This window comes from Amblyraja radiata, chromosome 4, assembly GCF_010909765.2.
Source record: "Amblyraja radiata isolate CabotCenter1 chromosome 4, sAmbRad1.1.pri, whole genome shotgun sequence".
Taxonomy (NCBI): domain Eukaryota; kingdom Metazoa; phylum Chordata; class Chondrichthyes; order Rajiformes; family Rajidae; genus Amblyraja; species Amblyraja radiata.
The window spans coordinates 105,947,978-105,967,019 of NC_045959.1; the positions used below are offsets into that span (position 1 = coordinate 105,947,978).

The 19,042-nt window shown below is 43.2% G+C and overlaps 1 protein-coding gene across 3 annotated transcripts in view; it reads right to left on the reverse strand.

Moving 5' to 3' along the window:
• Positions 1 to 19,042, reverse strand: part of cnbd1 (cyclic nucleotide binding domain containing 1) — a 117,253-nt gene that overhangs the window by 42,358 nt on the left and 55,853 nt on the right. For all 3 annotated transcript variants that reach the window (XM_033020173.1, XM_033020174.1, XM_033020175.1), the window contains one exon: positions 14,928 to 15,046. In XM_033020173.1, coding sequence (XP_032876064.1) covers positions 14,928 to 15,046 — 119 coding nt within the window. The remainder of the gene's footprint in view (positions 1 to 14,927; positions 15,047 to 19,042) is intronic.

The window sequence follows — 19,042 nt, forward strand, 5'->3', positions numbered from 1 at the left end:
GAAACCCCCCCCAACTGGCCACCAATATTAGAATTGGTGGAGAGGTGGAATATTGCGTTGGATGACCAGCCCTCCTGTGTGATGCTGGGACCTAACGGGTCCCACTTAGTCTAGTTTTACATATAATGTAGGCTAAATGGAGATAAATGGTTGTAGCTTTTGTAGACAACTTGGGTGGTGCGGATAAGTTGGGCCAAATGTCCTGCTTCTGTGCTATATAACTCTATGAATCTAGAGTCATAGAGCGATACATTGTGGAAACAGGCCCTTTGGCCCAACTAGCCCACATCAGCCAACATGTCCCAGCTACACTAGTCCCACCTTCTAGCGTTTTGGTCCATATCCCTCCAAACTTGTCCTATTCATGTACCTGTCTAACCATTTCTTAAATGTTGGGATAGTCCCAGCCTCAACTACTTCCTCTGGCAGCTTGTTCCATACACCCACCACCCTTTGTGTGAAAAAGTTACCCCTCCGGTTCCTTTCAATTTTTTCCCCCTTCAACTTAAACCTATGTCCTCTGGTCCTCAATTCACCTTCTCTGAGCAAGAGACTCTATGACAGCTACAGCCAAATGTTGATTAGTAGTATAACAAGATGCTTGGGTCACATGTTGACCTGGTTGAAAAACATACATGAAATATCAATGAGAATGTGTGAATCCTGGTTTTAGTTCGAAATGTCCTTGCGGAATACCTGAAACCCACCCTTTGTAGCAATGTTACAAAATTTTGAGATTTTAAAAATCAAGTCTGTAATTTATCCCATCAGATAATGCATAAACATAAGTTTAATTTGACACCTAATTCACTTTCATATCTCAAGTATTTAAAAAGTTATGGCCATTTTCATACTGGGAAATGAGCATCTTGTTCCCTATTGATTTTCTATGGACATAACAAAAAAGCTGTGATCGTGAACAGTCAAAAGCCCATAACTTTCTTAAAAATTAAGAGAACTGAATGAAATTTTCAGTTATCATAGATTGAAGCATTCTGAAACAAATATAAAATAATCTTACTTGGATGACCTGAAATTAAAGCATATAATTAGTTAGTTACCTAATTGTAGCTAATTTCAGACTTCAATTACTAGATCTAAACATCTATCCATTTCTTAATAAATGATTAACATTTTTAAATAGCCTAAATGTCCAAATAATATTCACAAATAATTCACAATAAAACATGATTTTAAAATCTCATTTACATTCATTTATAGGCCAAATGGAAGGAATTTAGTGTTTAATTGCTGTAAATAAATGCCCATTTAAATCAGCTTTCCAGTGGGTCCCTGTGGAACGCGCTGGTTTAGAACGTTCACATTGCGGTAGATTTGTGCCCCAAATGCCCAGAAAAAATACTGCGGGATATAATGGGCCCAAAATGAGCTACTCGCAATATTAAACTTTGTATAAAGGGATCTTTAGAAGCCCTTTTTAATGTAAAAATATACAGCCTACCTTCTGTGGTTTGCTTTATGAGACCCTGCGGTTGCTGGCGGTCGCGGGTTTAGAGATTGATTTTTAAACTACTATAACTATTATTCAAGGCCTTTAAACCTAATAATAGCTTTTGCGACGGGGTCTTTCAGCGATTTTTCGTTAATAATTAACTAGGCTGAACATTTTCGATTGGAACAGCTTAGAGAAAATCGCGTTTTAAACCCGCCCCCTCTAAACGGCGCCAAAATCGCGCACACCCGCAACGGCAGATTTTCACCGACGCTTCAGGTAGGCTTTGCAACATACCTACCCTTTGCAACATGATAGTTGTAGCCAGTCCAAGTTCAACACATGTAGATGTAACTATCAAGCAGATTATTATATTCACAGTCTCAGGTTCAATTCCAATACAAGCAGAACCAAAAAATGGGAGTTGATGTAGATGTTCTGACTTCTGTAGGCTCAGACTTGCTGCCAACAATAGTTCCATTAATATTCTGGATACAAATGTTCAAAATTGCTTTAAAAGACTAATTACAATTAAAGCAATCAGTCCTCCAACAGATTATTAAGATTTCTGAAACATTGTTATCAAGAACAAATTGGCTGTCCTTTTTCAGAATAACAACATTCATGATCTCAGCACAACCAAACCAATGCCTTAGAGTATTCTCAGCCAGCTAACTCAAACTGCCAGGTGGAGCTATTAAATGCAAGCCAATTTGGCCTACGCTCAAAGTCATTTCTCAGGGCCTCAGCAGCCTTTTCCAATTAAATAAAACAACACATTGGTGCAGAAATTAGTTCTGCTTCTTTATAGCCCCAGCAACCCAGGTTTGGCCCATGGTGTGGAGTTACACTTGGCCTTGAGACTGTTCATAAGTTCATACGTTCTAAGAGCCATTCGCCCCATCACGTCTACTCCACCATTTAATAATGGCTGATCTATCTGTCCCTCTCAACCCCATTCTGCCTTCTCCCCATAACCTTACTAATCTAGAATCTGTCAATCTCCAATTTAAAAATATCCATTGGCTTGGCCTCCACAGCCATCTGGGGCAATGAAATCCACAAATTCGCCATCCTCTAACTAACAAAATTCCTCCTCATACTCTTTCTAAAGGTACATCCTTTTATTCTGAGGCTGTGTGGCCTCTGGTCCTGGACTCTCCCACGAGTGGAAACATCCTCTCTACATTTATTCTATCCAGGCCTGCGTGGTTTCCTCCAACACCCCAAGGGCATACTGGTAGGATTAAATTTGCCCAACTTGTTACACAAACAAATCAAAATCATAATCATACTTTATTAGCCAAGTATGTTTTGTCTCATATATCTTCCCATTTCTTTCCGTAAACATCACATCACTTTGGAAGTTTCTCCATTTTCAATAATTCCAGAAGCTTTTAGCTATGTCCGCTCATAGATGTGAACAGCCACATTTTCAATGCGAAACCTCGTTATATGTGCAACTGGTATTTCTTTCTATGATGCTTCGGCATAATAATTCTAATATTTCATTTTCTCAAAATGCAATTTCACTTCATAAAATAGCTGCTGGTTTGACGTTGAGGTTCTGCTGGTAGTTAAATCCTAACTTGATGCAAACTACACCCACCATTTGGCTGCAGTCGTAGTTTTGTATCACTAATTGCAGTAATGCAGACCTCATGCTGTCTGTGAAATTGATTGATCTTTGTTCTAAGGATCCCTTTAACTGATTGCCAAGCCATTCAAAGACATGCTGGCATGGTGGCTCAGTGGTAGAGTTGCTGCCTTACAGCGCCAGAGAACCGGGTTTGATCGTGACGGGTGCTATCTGTATGGAGTTTGTACGTTCTCCCTGTGGGTTTTCTCCGGGTGCACCTCCCACACTCCAGAAGTACAGGTTTGTAGGTTAATTGGCTTGGTATGGTTATAAATTGTCCCTAGTGTGTGTAGGTTACCGTTAGTGTGCGGGGATCGCTGGTCAGCGCAGACTCGGTGGGCGCTGAAGGGCTGTTTCTGCACTGTATCTCTAAACTAAACTAAACTGAACACAGGGTGATTACCTTGTCCGTGTAGATTTGCTGGTGACGCATGTGCCACTGTGAGCATGTTATTATTTTCTTCTAATGCATATATCAAGAGGCTCCTAAAGAATAAATGAGCACATCATAATATCGTGTTTCTATGCAGGCTTTATGAATGACGTATCTGAAGGTGTACAGTAGTGATGTTTATAACAATTGCATTTTGCTGTATGTACCTTGACACTTATGATGCCAGAGAACTATTTTTCTCATATATTCCCAGCCCGTCATGCCTGGGAAAATGCAGAGTTCTTTCCATTCAGATAACTTTTTCATCACCAACTAGGATCCTTTGATTTGCAAATTTTAACATCATTGAAGATACATGTTTAATGCTGCATTTGTGGCACATCTGCCTTAAATCACTTACAGCTGTAATTAATTCAATTACAGGAGCCTTTAGTATCCCTAATTTTGGCAGATTCAGAAAATTAGGAATGGGATGCTTATTGTAGCATTTGTATTAAATACTCTTCAGTCACGCAATTTAATTATTGTATTAGCAACATGTTTGGGAATTCAGATAGGAAGCAATTTAGGATATTGTATTTTATTTTCTTGACTATAGTTTTGAGATTTAGTAGAAGCCAATTTAGCTTCATTATGTGTACAAAAGAACTGCAGATGCTGATTTAAATCGAAACTAGACACAAAATGCTGGAGTAACTCAGCAGGACAGGCAGTATCTCTGGAGAAGGAATGGGTGACGTTTCGGGTCAAGACCCTTCTTCAGACTGATGACAGAGGAGTGGGCGGGACAGCGATGGAATGTAGTCAGTGACAGTAAGACTGGTGGGAGAACTGGGAAGGGGGAGGGGATGGAGAGAAAAGGAAAGCAAGGGCTATTTGAAGTTAGAGAAGTCAATGATCATACCGCTGGGGTGTAAGCTACCCAAACGAAATATGAGGTGTTGTTCCTCCAATTTGTGCTGTTCCTCACCCTGACAATGGAGGAGGCCCATGACAAAAAGGTCAGATTGGGAATGGGAGGGGGAGTTAAAGTGCTGAGCATTCGGGAGATCAGATAGATTAAGGCGGACTAAGCGGAGGTGTTCAGCGAAACTATCGCCAAGCCTGCGCTTAGTCTCACCGATGTACAGACGTTGACACCTGGTACAGTAGATGAGGTTGGAGGAGGTGCAAGTGAACCTCTGCCTCACCTGAAAAGACTGTCAGGGTCCTTGGATGGAGTCGAGTGGGGAGGTAAAGGGACAGGTGTTGCATCTCCTCGCTTACACCCCAGTAACTTTGCAACAATGAATGAGGAAGGTGTGACGGCAATAACGTTGCCATGTTTGACAGGGATCTTTTGAGAATGGTTCTATTGTAGATCTATTGGTTAACTAGCCTAAGTGGGACCCGTTAGGTCCCATGTTCACATGGAAGCCTGGTCCCCCAACGTAATATTCCACCTCTCCACCAATTCCAATATTGGTGGCCAGTGGGGTTGGGGTGGGGGGGGGGGGGGGGCTTTCTGGAGGTCTAGTATGGGTGTTGTGGGCCGAAGGGACTGGCTTCCAGAGGGCTAGTATGGACATTGTGGGCCAAATTGATACCTGGGCTGGCAGCTCAGTCACTCAGGCCTGGTGGGCTGGCATCTCAGTCACTCAGGCCTGGTGGGCTGGCAGCTCAGTCACTCAGGCCTGGTGGGCTGGCAGCTCAGTCACTCAGGCCTGGTGGGCTGGCAGCTCAAAAACTGACAGAAATTCTGCCCAAAAGAGGTGAGATACTCTGTGAGAGAGAACGGGGAGAGGGTGGGGAATCAATTTTAAACATTTCATCTTTTTCTGCAGATCACAGCAATGAAGGAGGAAAGTCTATTCTGGCCTGGATCTCACAGGGAGACAATGAAGGGAGGAAGAAAAATGCTGGGGTAAGATTTAATACTTGCTGGAAGGTGGAATACTTACTGATGGGACGAAGGGACTCCTCCTGTGCTAGTACAGGCCTGATGGGCCGAAGGGACTCTTTTAAAAACAATCTGAGTAAAATCTCAGTGAAAGACACTTTTCCTGGCCTGGCACAGGCCTTTTGTGCCAAAATGCTCCTCTTGGGTTAATACAGGCATTTTGAGCAAAAGGGACTGGTTTCTCGGCTAATAGGGGCCTTGTGGGCCAAAATTAGTGGATACAGTCAGGCCAAACAACTCATTTCATTTCATTTCCAAGCATAGGGCAGGCCAAACAGCTCATTGCATTTTCATTTCATTCCCATTTTTTTATTTTTTTTTATTTTATTTTTATTAGAAGTACAATAAGTTACAGTAATACACACCACATATATCTTATTACATTTGTTGTACCCCTTCATTTTTTGGGCTTTAAGAAAGATAGAAATAAAAGTAAGGAAAGTGAGAAAGAGTCGTGATAGTGCAGGAAAGTGTTGGGAAAAGAAAGCCCATTAGAAAGAGAGTAAGAGAAGAAAGTTAAGAAATAGACCCTAGAAAAGAAAGAAAGAAAGAAAGAGAAACAATCGCTCTATTGTAAAAAACTCCGCAAAAAGGGATATACCAACCATATTTTTCATCCCCGTTCCCAGATCCTGACACCATTTATTTTTTAAATTACTGTTGCACCTTATCTTGGTTCTTGGTTCTTGGGTCCTCCAAAATATTCCAACTGGAATTTAAACTGAAGGTGGTGAAGGGAGGGATTAAGCCAAAAAGGGTATAAAGGACACACACTATAGAATTTGACATAAAACATCCCCACACAGCAGAATCAAAGTTTCCCACTGTGTGGGAAGACACCAAAGTCAGTCTCTTCCTCCACTATTCCTCGTGGTCAGGGCCTCCCCAAGCCCTCCGCAGTTGCAGCTACGGGCGGCCCGATGTCCAGGACCGCTCGCCGGGGTGATACAAGTCCGACGTCGGGGCTGCGGGACGTCCTCAGCGGCGTGGACACCAGAGTCGGCCCCCTCCTACCGGAATCGGCGGCTTCCAAAGTCCGCAGGCCGTGCCGGGTGGAGACCCGCTGCTGTAGACCCTCTGCAAGGCGCCCCAGGACTCCACGATGTTGTTCAGCGCCGCCCGCGTTGGAAGCTCTCCGCACCAGGGCTCCACGATGTTGGAGCAGCGGCCCAATGCTCCGGAGCTCCAAACGGCGACCCAGGTAGACACCGCCCGCTCCGCGGTGACTCCAGCGCTGCGCCACCGTTGTAGCAGCCCTGGTCCGGTTCCCGGTCCCCAGCAGGAAAGGCGGCTCCGATCCAGCTGGTAGGCCGCGAGGTGGGGGGCGAGGACGCGACTCGGAGAAATAGTCGCGTCCCTGCCAGGAAGAGACTGGGAAACGGTTTCCCCCTTACCCTGCCCCCCCTCCCCCACATAGAAAAGTTAAAGTTTCCCCCAACACAAAACTTTAGACTAACTAAAAATTTTAAAAAGATTGAAATAACAGACAGGCTGTAGGTAGAGGCTGCTGCAGTGTATTCTGAGAAAGATCCAAAGTCCTCAATTAGATATAGTATGTTTGGTATACTAATTTTGGGTTTTGTGATGTACAGTAGTACATCGTCTGCATATAAAGATATTATGTTATTTGAATATTTTGTATTATAACTATAAATATCCGGGTGTGTTCTGATTCTTTCAGCTAAAGGTTCAATTACCAGAGCAAATAACAGCGGTGATAATGAACGTCCTTGTCTATTGCCCCTTGATAATTGGAATTTCGTAGATAGTATATTATTAGTTAATATTCTAGCCGTAGGTTTGTTATATAATAATTTTATCCATGCGATGAAGTTCTCTCCCATTTGAAATGTTTGCAATACTTTATTCATATAATCCCATACTACTTGATCAAATGCTTTTTCTGCGTCCAATGAAATGATTGATAACTCTTGTTCTTGAGGTTTGTGTGAATGCATTATGTTAAGCAGACGTCTCTGATTATTAAATGAGTGTCTCTTGGGTATGAATCCCATTTGATCCGCGTTTATTAATTTACTAACATATTTACTTAGTCTTCTAGCTAGTGTTTTCGCTAATATTTTTTGATCCGTCTTTAACAATGCAATAGCTCTGTATGAACCTGGTTCTTCTATGTCTTTATCTTTTTTAAGTATTAATGTAATCGTTGATTCTGCTAGTGTTTCAGGTAGGATTTGTTCTTTAAAAGCATATGTATACATTTTCTGTAAACGTGATGTAACTATGTCGTAAAAACTTTTATAAAATTCATTACTGAATCCATCTGGTCCTGGTGTTTTTCCATTCTTTAATGTACTTATTGTGTCTTCTATTTCCTTAGATGTAATTTGTGCTCCCAGTTCCTCTTGTTCCATCAATTCTCGTTTTGGAATTTCCATTTCCATTGCAGTTTCAAGCACAGGGCAGGCCAAGCCAAACAGCACATTGCATTTTCATTTCATTTCCATTGCCCTTGCAGTTTCAAGCACAGGGCAGGCCGAACAGATCCTTGCATTTCCATTTCACTTCCATTGCCATTGCAGTTTCAAGCACAGGGCAGGCCGAACAGCTCATGCATTTTCATTTCATTTCCATTGCCATTGCAGTTTCAAGCACAGGGCAGGCCGAACAGCTCATTGCATTTTCATTTCACTTCCATTGCCATTGCAGTTCCAAGCACAGGGTAGGCCAAAGAGCTCATTGCTTTTCATTTCACTTCCATTGCCACTGCAGTTTCAAGCATAGGGCAGGCCGAACAGCTCATTGCATTTTCATTTCACTTCCATTGCCATTGCAGTATCAAGCACAGGGCAAGCCGAACAGCTCATTATATTTTCATTTCACTTCCATTGCCATTGCAGTTTCATGCACAGGGCAGGCCGAACAGCTCATTGCATTTTCATTTCACTTCCATTGCCATTGCAGTTCCAAGCACAGGGCAGGCCGAACAGCTCATTGCGTTTTCATTTCACTTCCATTGCCATTGCAGTTTCAATCAGAGGGCAGACCAAACAGCTCATTGCATTTTCATTTTATTTCCATTGCCATTGAAGTTTCAAGCACAGGGCAGGCCAAACAGCTCATTGGATTTTCATTTCATTTCCATTACCATTGCAGTTTCAAGCACAGGGCAGGCCAAACAACTCATTTCATTTTCATTTCATTTCCATTGCCATTGCAGTTTCAAGCACAGGGCAGGCCAAACATTGCATTTTATAGAACTGCCCCCCTCCCCCCGCCCCCCGGAAGGGGCGTTACCTTCATCATGGTGATGGACAGGCGAGAGGATCTCATGGTTTTTTTAAACACTCATAACTTTTTTTCCTTTTCATCCTGCTCAGGAGGAGGACTGTGAGTAAGATGGCCAAAAATCATAGCGATATATTGTAGCGTTTTTTTCTAAAATTAATATACAGCACAGACAAGAAGTGGTCAAGATGACACTTTTAATTATATAGATGTAAAATTTTCCAAAGGATAATCAAACCAATGCCAGAGCAATCAAAACTAACATCTTTTCCCAAGCCAAAATCACCAGTCTTCTGACCATAGATACAGCAATATTGGGTAGAATACGCCAGGCTATGCTAGTCCTATTTGCCTGCGTGTGGCCCATATCACTCTAAAGTTTTCATAACCATGTACCTATCCACAAGTCTTTTAAATGGGTTTAAAGTACCTGCTTCAACTACCTCCTCTGGCAGCTCATCCTATATATCCACCACCCTCTGAATGAAAAAGTTGCCCCTCAAGGTCCTATCTTTCTTCTCTCATCCTAAACCTATGTCCTCTGCTATTTGATTCCCCTACTCCATGCATTCACCTTATCAATTCTCCCCACTTCCTTCTGCATTGTAAATTTTAGTTTAGTTTAGTTTTAGTTCATAGTTACCTCATAGAGATACCGAGTGGAAACAGGCTATTCGGGCCACCGATTTCGCATTGACCAGCAATCACCTGTACACTAGTTCTATTCTGCACACTAAGAACAATTTACAGAAGCAAATTAACCTACAAAACCTGCACATCTTTGTGGGAGGAAACCAGAGCACCTGGCAAAAACCCATGCGGTCACAAGCGAACATACAAATGCGGTACAGACACCACCCACTCTTGGTTAGGATCGAACCCAGGTCCCTACCCCTGCACCACTGTACCACGTGCCCGCCCTAGTTTTCTTTAATTAGATATAGTGTGGAGCTTTGAATTCCCCCCAAAAATGCTTATTTGGGTCAAAATGGGCATTGCAAGAATAGTGATGTCACTGGGACAAGGTTAAGCCTCCTAAAGCGGATTGCAAACTATAAGTGTGCAAACTAATAATGTCATGATTGGCAATATTTTACCTAGAAATTAATGCTTACATGACCTACGTGGCAGTGAAAAATCAGCAGTACATGATCTAATTTCTCAACTATAATATCTCATTTTTCCCCAGGGTAGTATATTGCATTCTTGAGCATTTAACAGATGTTGCTTGCTCTGAATTTGGGGTCAAATTATGCAGCTTCTGGCCATTGGTTCCTTTTGGAACAGGTGTTCAGCGACTCAAACTGAAATAAGTTGGAGACTTATGCAAATATGTAATGAATCCAAAATTAACTACAGATTTGGGAGTTGAATCTGTCAGCCTGTTCCACTGCTCAATCGCCCCATGGAGTCTAGTAGCAGAGCCAATCCTGTAAGATTGCGAGGAATTGCCAACTGGATCCTATGTTAAGACCTGGCATTGCACTTGAAACTCCATTAACTTAATGCCGATTGTATGCCTTTAAATCAGGCTTAGAAGAAACCATGATTCTAATTTAGTATTTTTAATTACCTTGTAATGTTTCGTGTGCTTTTATCATCTAAATTTAATTTTCATGGTATTTATTTTTATGGTTCCTTTTATGACGCCTCCCGGCAGACAGCGGTGGCAGACACCTCCCGGCATGCCGTGGAGAAGCCGACGCTGGAGTCTCGCGGATCGGAGCCCGCATCTGGGGCTTGGGTCAGGGCCACGGAGGCGTACGGAGAGGACCCGATGGTGATAGTGGAGAGTTCGGTGCGGCGGTCGATGAGGGCGCCGACTGACAGACGGGGATGGACCACGTGGGTGTTCATTGAAGGTTCCGCTGGGGGAAGGAACAATGGAGGACCCGGCATGGGGGGCTGCTATGAGGGAGGGGGAAGAACAATGGAGGACCCAGTGTGGGGGGACCATCGAGAGGGAGGGGGAGGGAGGAGAACAAAGGGGGACCTGTAACTATGTAAGCGCCCTTTATGTGGCAACTATTTGCATAACTTGGGTATGCAAGCAAAGAATTTCACTGTGACTTGTCACATGTGACAATAAAGTATTCATTCATTCATTCATTCATTCATTCATTCATTCATTCATTCATTCATATTAATTACTACTTCAGTTTGAATAGTTTTTCAATGCCTCCGAAAGATATCTCACCATGTTAGAATGTTGTAAATGGTGTTCAACTGGAATCCTAGCTTTACCCTTTTGGCATGGGCTGTCAGGGTACCACAGTAGTCAGACACAAGGACTGCAGATGCTGGAATTTTGCGTAGAAGACAGTGCCGGAGTAACTCAGCGGGTCAGGTAGAAACTCTGGAGGATATGGAGAGGCAGCTGAAGAAGGGTCCCAACCCGAAACGTCACCTATCCATGACCTCCAGAGATACTGCCTATTCTGCTGTTGTTACTCAGATGTATTCAAGAGAGCGTTAGATATAGATCATAGGGCTAAAAGAATCAAGGGATATGGCGAGAAAGCAGGAACGAGGTACTGATTTTGGTTGATCAGCCATGATCATATTGAATGGTGATGCTGGCTCGAAGGGAAGAATGGCCTACTCCTGCACCTATTTTCTAAGTTTCTTTGTTTCCATCACTTTTGTGTTCTACTGCAATAGGCACCATGGTACTTGGCCCCAATGGCATACTGATCACATTGCTTGACATGTGCAGAAGGTTAGGTTTAGGTTCATTATTGTCATGTGCACCAAGATACAGTGAAAAACCTTTGTGTGCTATTCAATCAAATCTGATAATATTGTACATGAATACAATCAAGCCAAATACATGTACAACAGGTGGAGCAGAGAGTACAAATCCAGAGTGTAGAATATAGATTCTAGATAGTAGTATAATAGAATAATAGTTCCAGTGAAAAAGATCAATGTCTGCATTCCCAAGGTACACAAAATGTAGGAGTAACTCAGGAGAAGGAACTCAAGAGTAGGAATGTCGTCTATTCCTTCTCTCCATAGATGCTGCCTCACCCGCTGAGTTTCTCCAGCATTTTTGTCTACCTTTGATTTTTCCAGCATCTGCAGTTCTTTCTTAAACACAATGTCTGCAATAGGGTAGGTTGCAAAATCGGGACTGTATCCCAGCTTAAAAAAGGACTCTTCAGAAGTCTGATAGCTGAGGGGAGGAAGGTGCTCCAGAATCTGGTGGTATGTGCTTTCAAGTATTTGTAACCTCCCCCCCTCCTCGCCCTCCCCCTCCTTCTCTCCTCCCCCCCCCCCCCTCCCTCCCTCCCCCCCCCCCCTCCCTCCCTCCCCCCCCCCTTTCTCTCTCCCCCCTTCTCTCCCTCCCCCCCCTCACACACACATACACACACACACACACCTACACCTACACCGGAAATGCCTTTGCCTAGCACTGTGTGCAAACAACAGAGACAAAGTGTTGGGGGTAGCCATCTACTGCTTCAGTAAGGGATTGGCCGCAAAGCCCCTCGGAGACAGCGTCTGATTGGCCGCCAAGTGACCAGAGCATTATGTGATTGGACTCAATGCCCTTGGAGACAGCGGCTGGTCGGACGGGAATTTTATGGGAAGCTGATCGGTGATTGGACGCAACCCCCTTAGAGACAGCAGTTGATTGGCCGTTTTTCCCCCTCATTTCAAAATCGTACTGTTCCGATTTTTTACACTTTTTTTTTTTTTTTTTTTTTTAATATATTTTTTTATTAAAGGTAATCAATTACAATGCTTCAAACAACTTTATATCAAATTAATTCAATTTGCATTAAGTAAAACACTAGTAATACTTATCTACTATTTTTTTTAGAAATAATGATAGAGAAAGAATAGAACAGTTATAAATCATTAAGAGAGTGATTAAATAATAATTTGATTATATATAAGAAAGAAAAGAGAAACGAAAAAAAATAAATAAATAAAAAAATAAAAAAATTGAGAAACCACAATATGTATTATTAATAACACTACTACAAGTGATAGTATCAATAAAGACATATATGTTAATTCCAATATAAAAATGAATTATTCTCACCAAATCCCGCAGAGTTTTTTTACACTTTTTTAACTTAAAAATCAGAACAAATACGATAAAATCAAACTAGTTGGCAGGTATGAGATAGGTGACGTTTCGGGTCGGAACACTTTTTCAGACCGAAGAAGTGTCTCGACCCGCAGAGTTACTCCTACATTTTGTGTCTGTCATTGGTATAAACCGGCATCTGCAGTTCCTTTTTATTACATGATCCTTATAGGTATATTCAACTTTTATTCTGTGGCAACATCAAATAAGTTCTCCAAATTCAGGCAGATTTGAGCAAGATGAGCCTCAGCACCTCTGCCAGTAAGGAAATGGTGTGGAGTCTGTCTGGAGTTCAGCATACACTGGGAAATGTTCTTCAGTATCTCCTCTCCGAATACAATTCCTTAGCAGAATGGAACCCACGCTGGCAAACTGCTCACTTTTCCTGAAACTAGACAGTGTACTGACTTTTTGTTAAAAAAATCCGTGAACCCCTTTTCAATATAATGTGAGCTAGCTGGCACGAAGTGAACACAGACCCCAGCCTTCAGTAATTCAACACACATGCAGTGAATTAAATTTTATAAACAGCTGCAGAATCGACAAAACCCATAAAACAAATCAAGCTTTTCTTTGCATTCAATTTTCTTGTGTCTTCGACAAAATGTATAATGTCTTGCATTGTTGGATTTTAGTTGGATAAAGTATATAGAGCAATGGAGTCATACAGCATGGGAACAGGCCCATCGGTCCAACTTACCCACACCAACCAACATGTCCCGTCTACACTAGTCCCATCTGCCTGCATTTGGCTCATATCCCTCCAAACATGTCCTATCCATGTACCTGTCAAATTGTTTCTTAAACGTTGGGATCGTCCCTGCCTCAACTACCTCCTCTGGCAGCTTGTTCCATACACCCACCGTATTTTGTGTGAAAAAGTTACCCCTCAGATTCCTGTTACATTTTCCCCCCTTCACCTTAAACCTATGTCTTCTGTTTCTCAAAATCTATATTACTAAAAGTCTGATCTTGACCACTTCCTGTTGTTCTGTATATTGCTTTTAGAAAAAACGCTGCCACTTACGGCTGTGATTTTTGGCCATCTTACTCAGAGTCCCCCTCCGTTGTGCAGGACAAGATGATTTTTCCCATCGATTAAAAATAAAAGAGTTATTACTGTTTTAAAAATGTAGAGATTCTCTCTCCTGAAGGCCACGCCCCTTCTGGAGGGACTATAAAACCCGGAAGTGTCGAGTGCCTCGGTCAGTCTCTGCAAGATGGGCGAGCGAGAGGGTCACGTCTCTCAGTCTGAGCTGTGAATAACACTGAACACATGTCTACTAAACTGTGAGTGTGGTTTTACTGTCCTCGAGTGCCCTTAATGTGGTTTGAAAATGAAAATGTGGTTGGTTTGAAATAAAGCACAGAAAATGGTTGGTGGTGGTTAGTTTGAAATAAAGCACAGCAAATGGTTGGTGGTGGTTGGTTTGAAATAAAGCACAGCAAATGTCTGGTGGTGGTCAGTTTGAAATAAAGCACAGCAAATGGTTGGTGGTGGTCGGTTTGAAATAAAGCACAGCAAATGGTTGGTTTGAAATAAAGCACAGCAAATGATTAAATGTCTAAACTTGACAACTTGGTGGCCTTGCATCCTGCATGAAATTGTATGAAACTGCATTTGAATTTGGTGGCATTGCACCCTGCTTGAAATGGTATGAAACTGCACTTGAATTTGGTTGACTTGCACCCTGCTTGAAATGGCATGAAACTGCACTTGAATTTGGTGGCCTTGCACCCTGTTTGGTGGCATGAAACTGCACTTGAATTTGGTGGCCTTGCACCCTGCTTGAAATGGTAGGAAATAGCATTTGAATTTGGTGGCCTTGCACTCTGCTTGAAATGGAATTTCAAGGAATAGCCATGAGCCAACTGCCAGCCCACCAGCTGTGAGTGAGCTGCCAGCACATCAGGCTGGAGTGACTGAGCTGCCACCCCAAGAATCTATTTGGCCCACAATGTCCATACTAGCCCTCTGGAAACCAGTCCCTTCAGCCCACAACACCCATAATAGCGCTCCAGAAAGCCCCCCCCCCTCCCCCCACTGGCCTCCAATATTGGAGGTGGAATATTGCGTTGGGGGACCAGCCCTCCCGTGTGAACATGGGTCCCAACGGGTCCCACTTAGTCTAATACAATATAGATTTTTCTTACCAAACTCAGTGTTGGATCGAGCCAAGGAGGGGGATGGACAGGCCTCAATGGTTCATCAAGCAACAAATATGGCTTAGCACATCCTCTTAGGATGAAATAGAATGACTGGTATCCAAAAACTGTAAAAAAAATAGAAGTGATTTTGTTTTAAAAGAAAACTATAATTTTTCTAAACTTGACCAGATGAATTGGCAGAGAAAAGTGAGAAAGAACCCAAATATCTCAAATATAACTATGGCAAGAGTCTAACAGAATTAACTAGGAAATATTCCCTGATGAAAAATTGTACAAAATCTTCAGAGCTCAAAATCCTGGCTTTGAACCGCATCCCTACTGGGCACTGAGATGTTATGCTTCTTTTCACTTATCTAATAAAATCCCAGAAGATTCCCATGCTAGTACCAAGAAAACTCACAAAAAAATGGCCGCTCTTATAACTGTTGTTGATTGGAATATGCAAAGTTCCAACCACAAATTCTTATTCGTCACTGCACCTCAGGCAACTAATAAAGCCTACGGTTACACTTATGCTCATTGCATTCGAGAGGTCCTGGGGAAGTTCAAGGGTTTCTCTCCTTATTTTGTTATGTTTAGAGAAACAGCATGGAAACAGACCCTTCAGCCCACTGAGCCATGTCAACAATCAATAACCCCTTCATACTTTCATCCACTCCCTACATAGTAGGAGCAATTTGAGAGGCCAATTAATATCCAAACTCGCGCATCTTGGGATGTGGGTGAAACAGGTGCACCCTGAGGAAACCCACACGGTCACAGGGGTAATGTGCAAACTCCACACAGACAGCACATGAGGTCAGGATCAAACCCAGGTCTCTGGCTATGTGAGGCAGCAGTTCTAACAGCAGCCCCATTGTGTCGCCTACTTTGTAAAATGATTGCTTATACGCTTATGTTATTCGCTTGGAATCTGCCACATTGTTGAAACACTAATGATAAATTGGTGAATATTTTTGGAAGAAGGTTTCACTGTACTTTAAACACCAAATCAAATAATACAATCACCAATTCACACAACAGGCTGGTCAAAATAGTATAGTAATCAGTTGTGATGTAGTTTAGCACAACTTAATAGCACACAGAGCATCCATAACTGGAGGAACAGCTTTGAAATGTGTGATAAATGTATAATTCTCACAAATTATTTACTTTGATAAGAGTGAAGCTCGATATAAATGGAGCAAATTTAGAACTCAGAACAGCATGCAGGATCAATGTATCTGTAAATTGGGATGAATGTACGGCATGTTATCTTCTGATTTGAACAAAATGAGCACCAGCAACTAATGGGTTTGCTGGTCAGATACTAGCACCAAACATACTTCAGGTGATAGATTAAAGGTGGGGCCTTTAGTTGATGAATTACTGGGCACAAGTGCAGAAATGCAGGTGTTTGCAATGCTGTTAGTGCTGGCCCGCAATGACAAGGAAATAATCAACACAAGCAATTACTTAAAGTTTCAAACATATGGGAGAAAAATCTGTCCAATTCTATAGTGCATGCTACTTCTGCCACGGAAGACTATATTGCAGATGTTCCTGGCTGCCAAAGGCAGAGGGTCATATATCATGAAATGTCAAGTGTACTGGGCAGCAAAGCTGTGTGCAACGGCTCTGTCTACAATAAGGTCCTGTTCCAATTTATGTCAAAGATTCAAGCAGATGAATGAGGCTGTGTAGACACAAAATGTTGGAGTAGCTCAGCAGGTCAGGCAGCATCTCTGGAGAAAAGGAAATGGTGACATTTCGGGTTGAGACCCTTCTTCAGACAGTGATAAGCTCCAACACCACGTCAATGTCTACTTTGAAGGAGTACAATAAGGTAATTTGGTCATAAGGTCATAAGGAATAGGAGTATAATTAGGCCATTCAGCCCATCAAGTCTAAACTGCCATTCAATCATGGCTGTCTAATTCTCCCTCCTAACCCCATTCTCCTGCCTTCTCCCCATAACCTCTAACACCTGTGCTAATCAAGAATCTATCTATCTCTGCCTTTAAAATATCCACTGACGGCCTCCACAGCGATCTGTGGCAAAGAATTCCACAGATTCACCACCCTCTGACTAAAGAAATTTCACCACCCTCTGACTAAAATCTCTTTCCTGAAGTATCGTAGCGTTTGGATGGCTGACATGTGAGGATACTTTCAGCAGATTCTTCAGTGAAATTATAGTATCTTCTATTTTTAAAAAAAAGGGAAAATAATCAATTGCTATATTTATGCATAAGGTTACTGACATTGAATTTGCTCACTTATCCCTGTTTTGTTATTCATGTTGTATTATCTGGTGGCCAATGGCATTAGTTCGTATTGGTGGAAATGTGTCAGCCTCGATAACAATCAGCACGGGAGCACCTCAAGGCTGCGTGCTCAGCCCCCTGCTGTACTCACTACAATACAATACAATAAAATACAATACAATTCAATTTATTGTCATTTGGACCCCTTGAGGTCCAAACGAAATGTCGTTTCTGCAGCCATACATTACAAACAAATAGACCCAAGACACAACATAGTTTACATAAACATCCATCACATTGCTGTGATGGAAGGCCAAAAAAACTTATCTCTCCAATGCACTCTCCCCCCCGATGTCAGAGTCAAAAGTCAAAGCCCCCGGCGGGCGATGGCGATTGTCCCGCGGCCATTAAAGCCACGCCGGGTGATGCAAGGTCGCGCACCGGGTTCTTGGTGTTAGAGCCCCCGGCGTGCGCTCGCAGAGTCCCGCAGCCATTCCAAGCCGCGCGGGGCGGTGATGTAGGCCCCGCTCCAGGAGCTCTTCAACCCCGCAACTCGAGCGGGAGAAGTCGCCGTTGCGGGAGCCCTGAAAAGCGGTCTCCCTCCCGCGGGCTCCCGGTGCCGCCGTCCGCCAGACCCGCAGTTGCAGCCTCCGAATATCCGGGGGTCGGGCCGCAGCAGCGTCCACCACCGCTCCACCCGCTCTGGACTCGGCCAGCTCCGCGACGGTGAGGTGAGTAGTCGGCACTGGAGCCCCCGGTCTTCCTGTTGGAGGCCGCTCCTCGTTGCAGCCCCAACGACAACGGAGACCCGACAAAGAAAAGGTCGGGTCTCCCGTGCAGGGAGAGATTTAAAAGTTACCCCCTCCCCCCCACACCACCCCCACCCCCCCCCACACACATACCCCAACAAAAAATAACAAAAACTACATAAAAACATAGACATAAAATAATAAAAACGCAGACGGACTGCAGAGGCCGCTGCTGACGAGTGTCGCGCCGCCCACCGAACACACACTCTATACTCATGACTGCGTAGCCGGTCACAGTGCGAACTCCATCATCAAGTTCGCTGACGACACCACTGTTGTGGGACGTATCACTGATGGGGATGAGTCAGAGTATAGAAGAGATCGAGCAACTGTCCATATGGTGCCAGCACAATAATCTGGCCCTCAACACCAGCAAAACCAAGGAACTGATTGTGGACTTTGGAAGGAGTAGGATGGGGACCCACAGTCCCGTTTATATCAACGGGTCGATGGTTGAAAGGGTCAAGAGCTTCAAATTCCTGGGCGTGCACATCTCTGAAGATCTTTCCTGGTCCGAGAACACTAACGCAATTATCAAGAAAGCACATCAGCGCCTCTACTTCCTGAGAAGATTACAGAGAGTCGGTTTGTCAAGGAGGACTCTCTCTAACTTCTACAGGTGCACAGTAGAGAGCATGCTGACCGGTTGCATCGTGGCTTGGTTTGGCAACATGAGCGCCCTAGAGAGGAAAAGACTACCAAAAGTAGTAAACAGTCCATCATTGGCTCTGACCTTCCTTCCATCGAGGGGATTTATCGCAGTCGCTGCCTCAAAAAGGCTGACAGTATCATCAAAGACCCACACCATCCTGGCCACACACTCATCTCCCTGCTACCTTCAGGTAGAAGGTACAGGAGCCTGAAGACTGCAACGACCAGGTTCAGGAATAGCTACTTCCCCACAGCCATCAGGCTATTAAACCTGGCTTGGACAAAACTCTGATCATTAATAACCCATTTTCTGTTATTTGCACTTTATCAGTTTATTTATTCATGTGTGTGTATATATATATAATGGTATTTGGACACACTGATCTATTTTGTA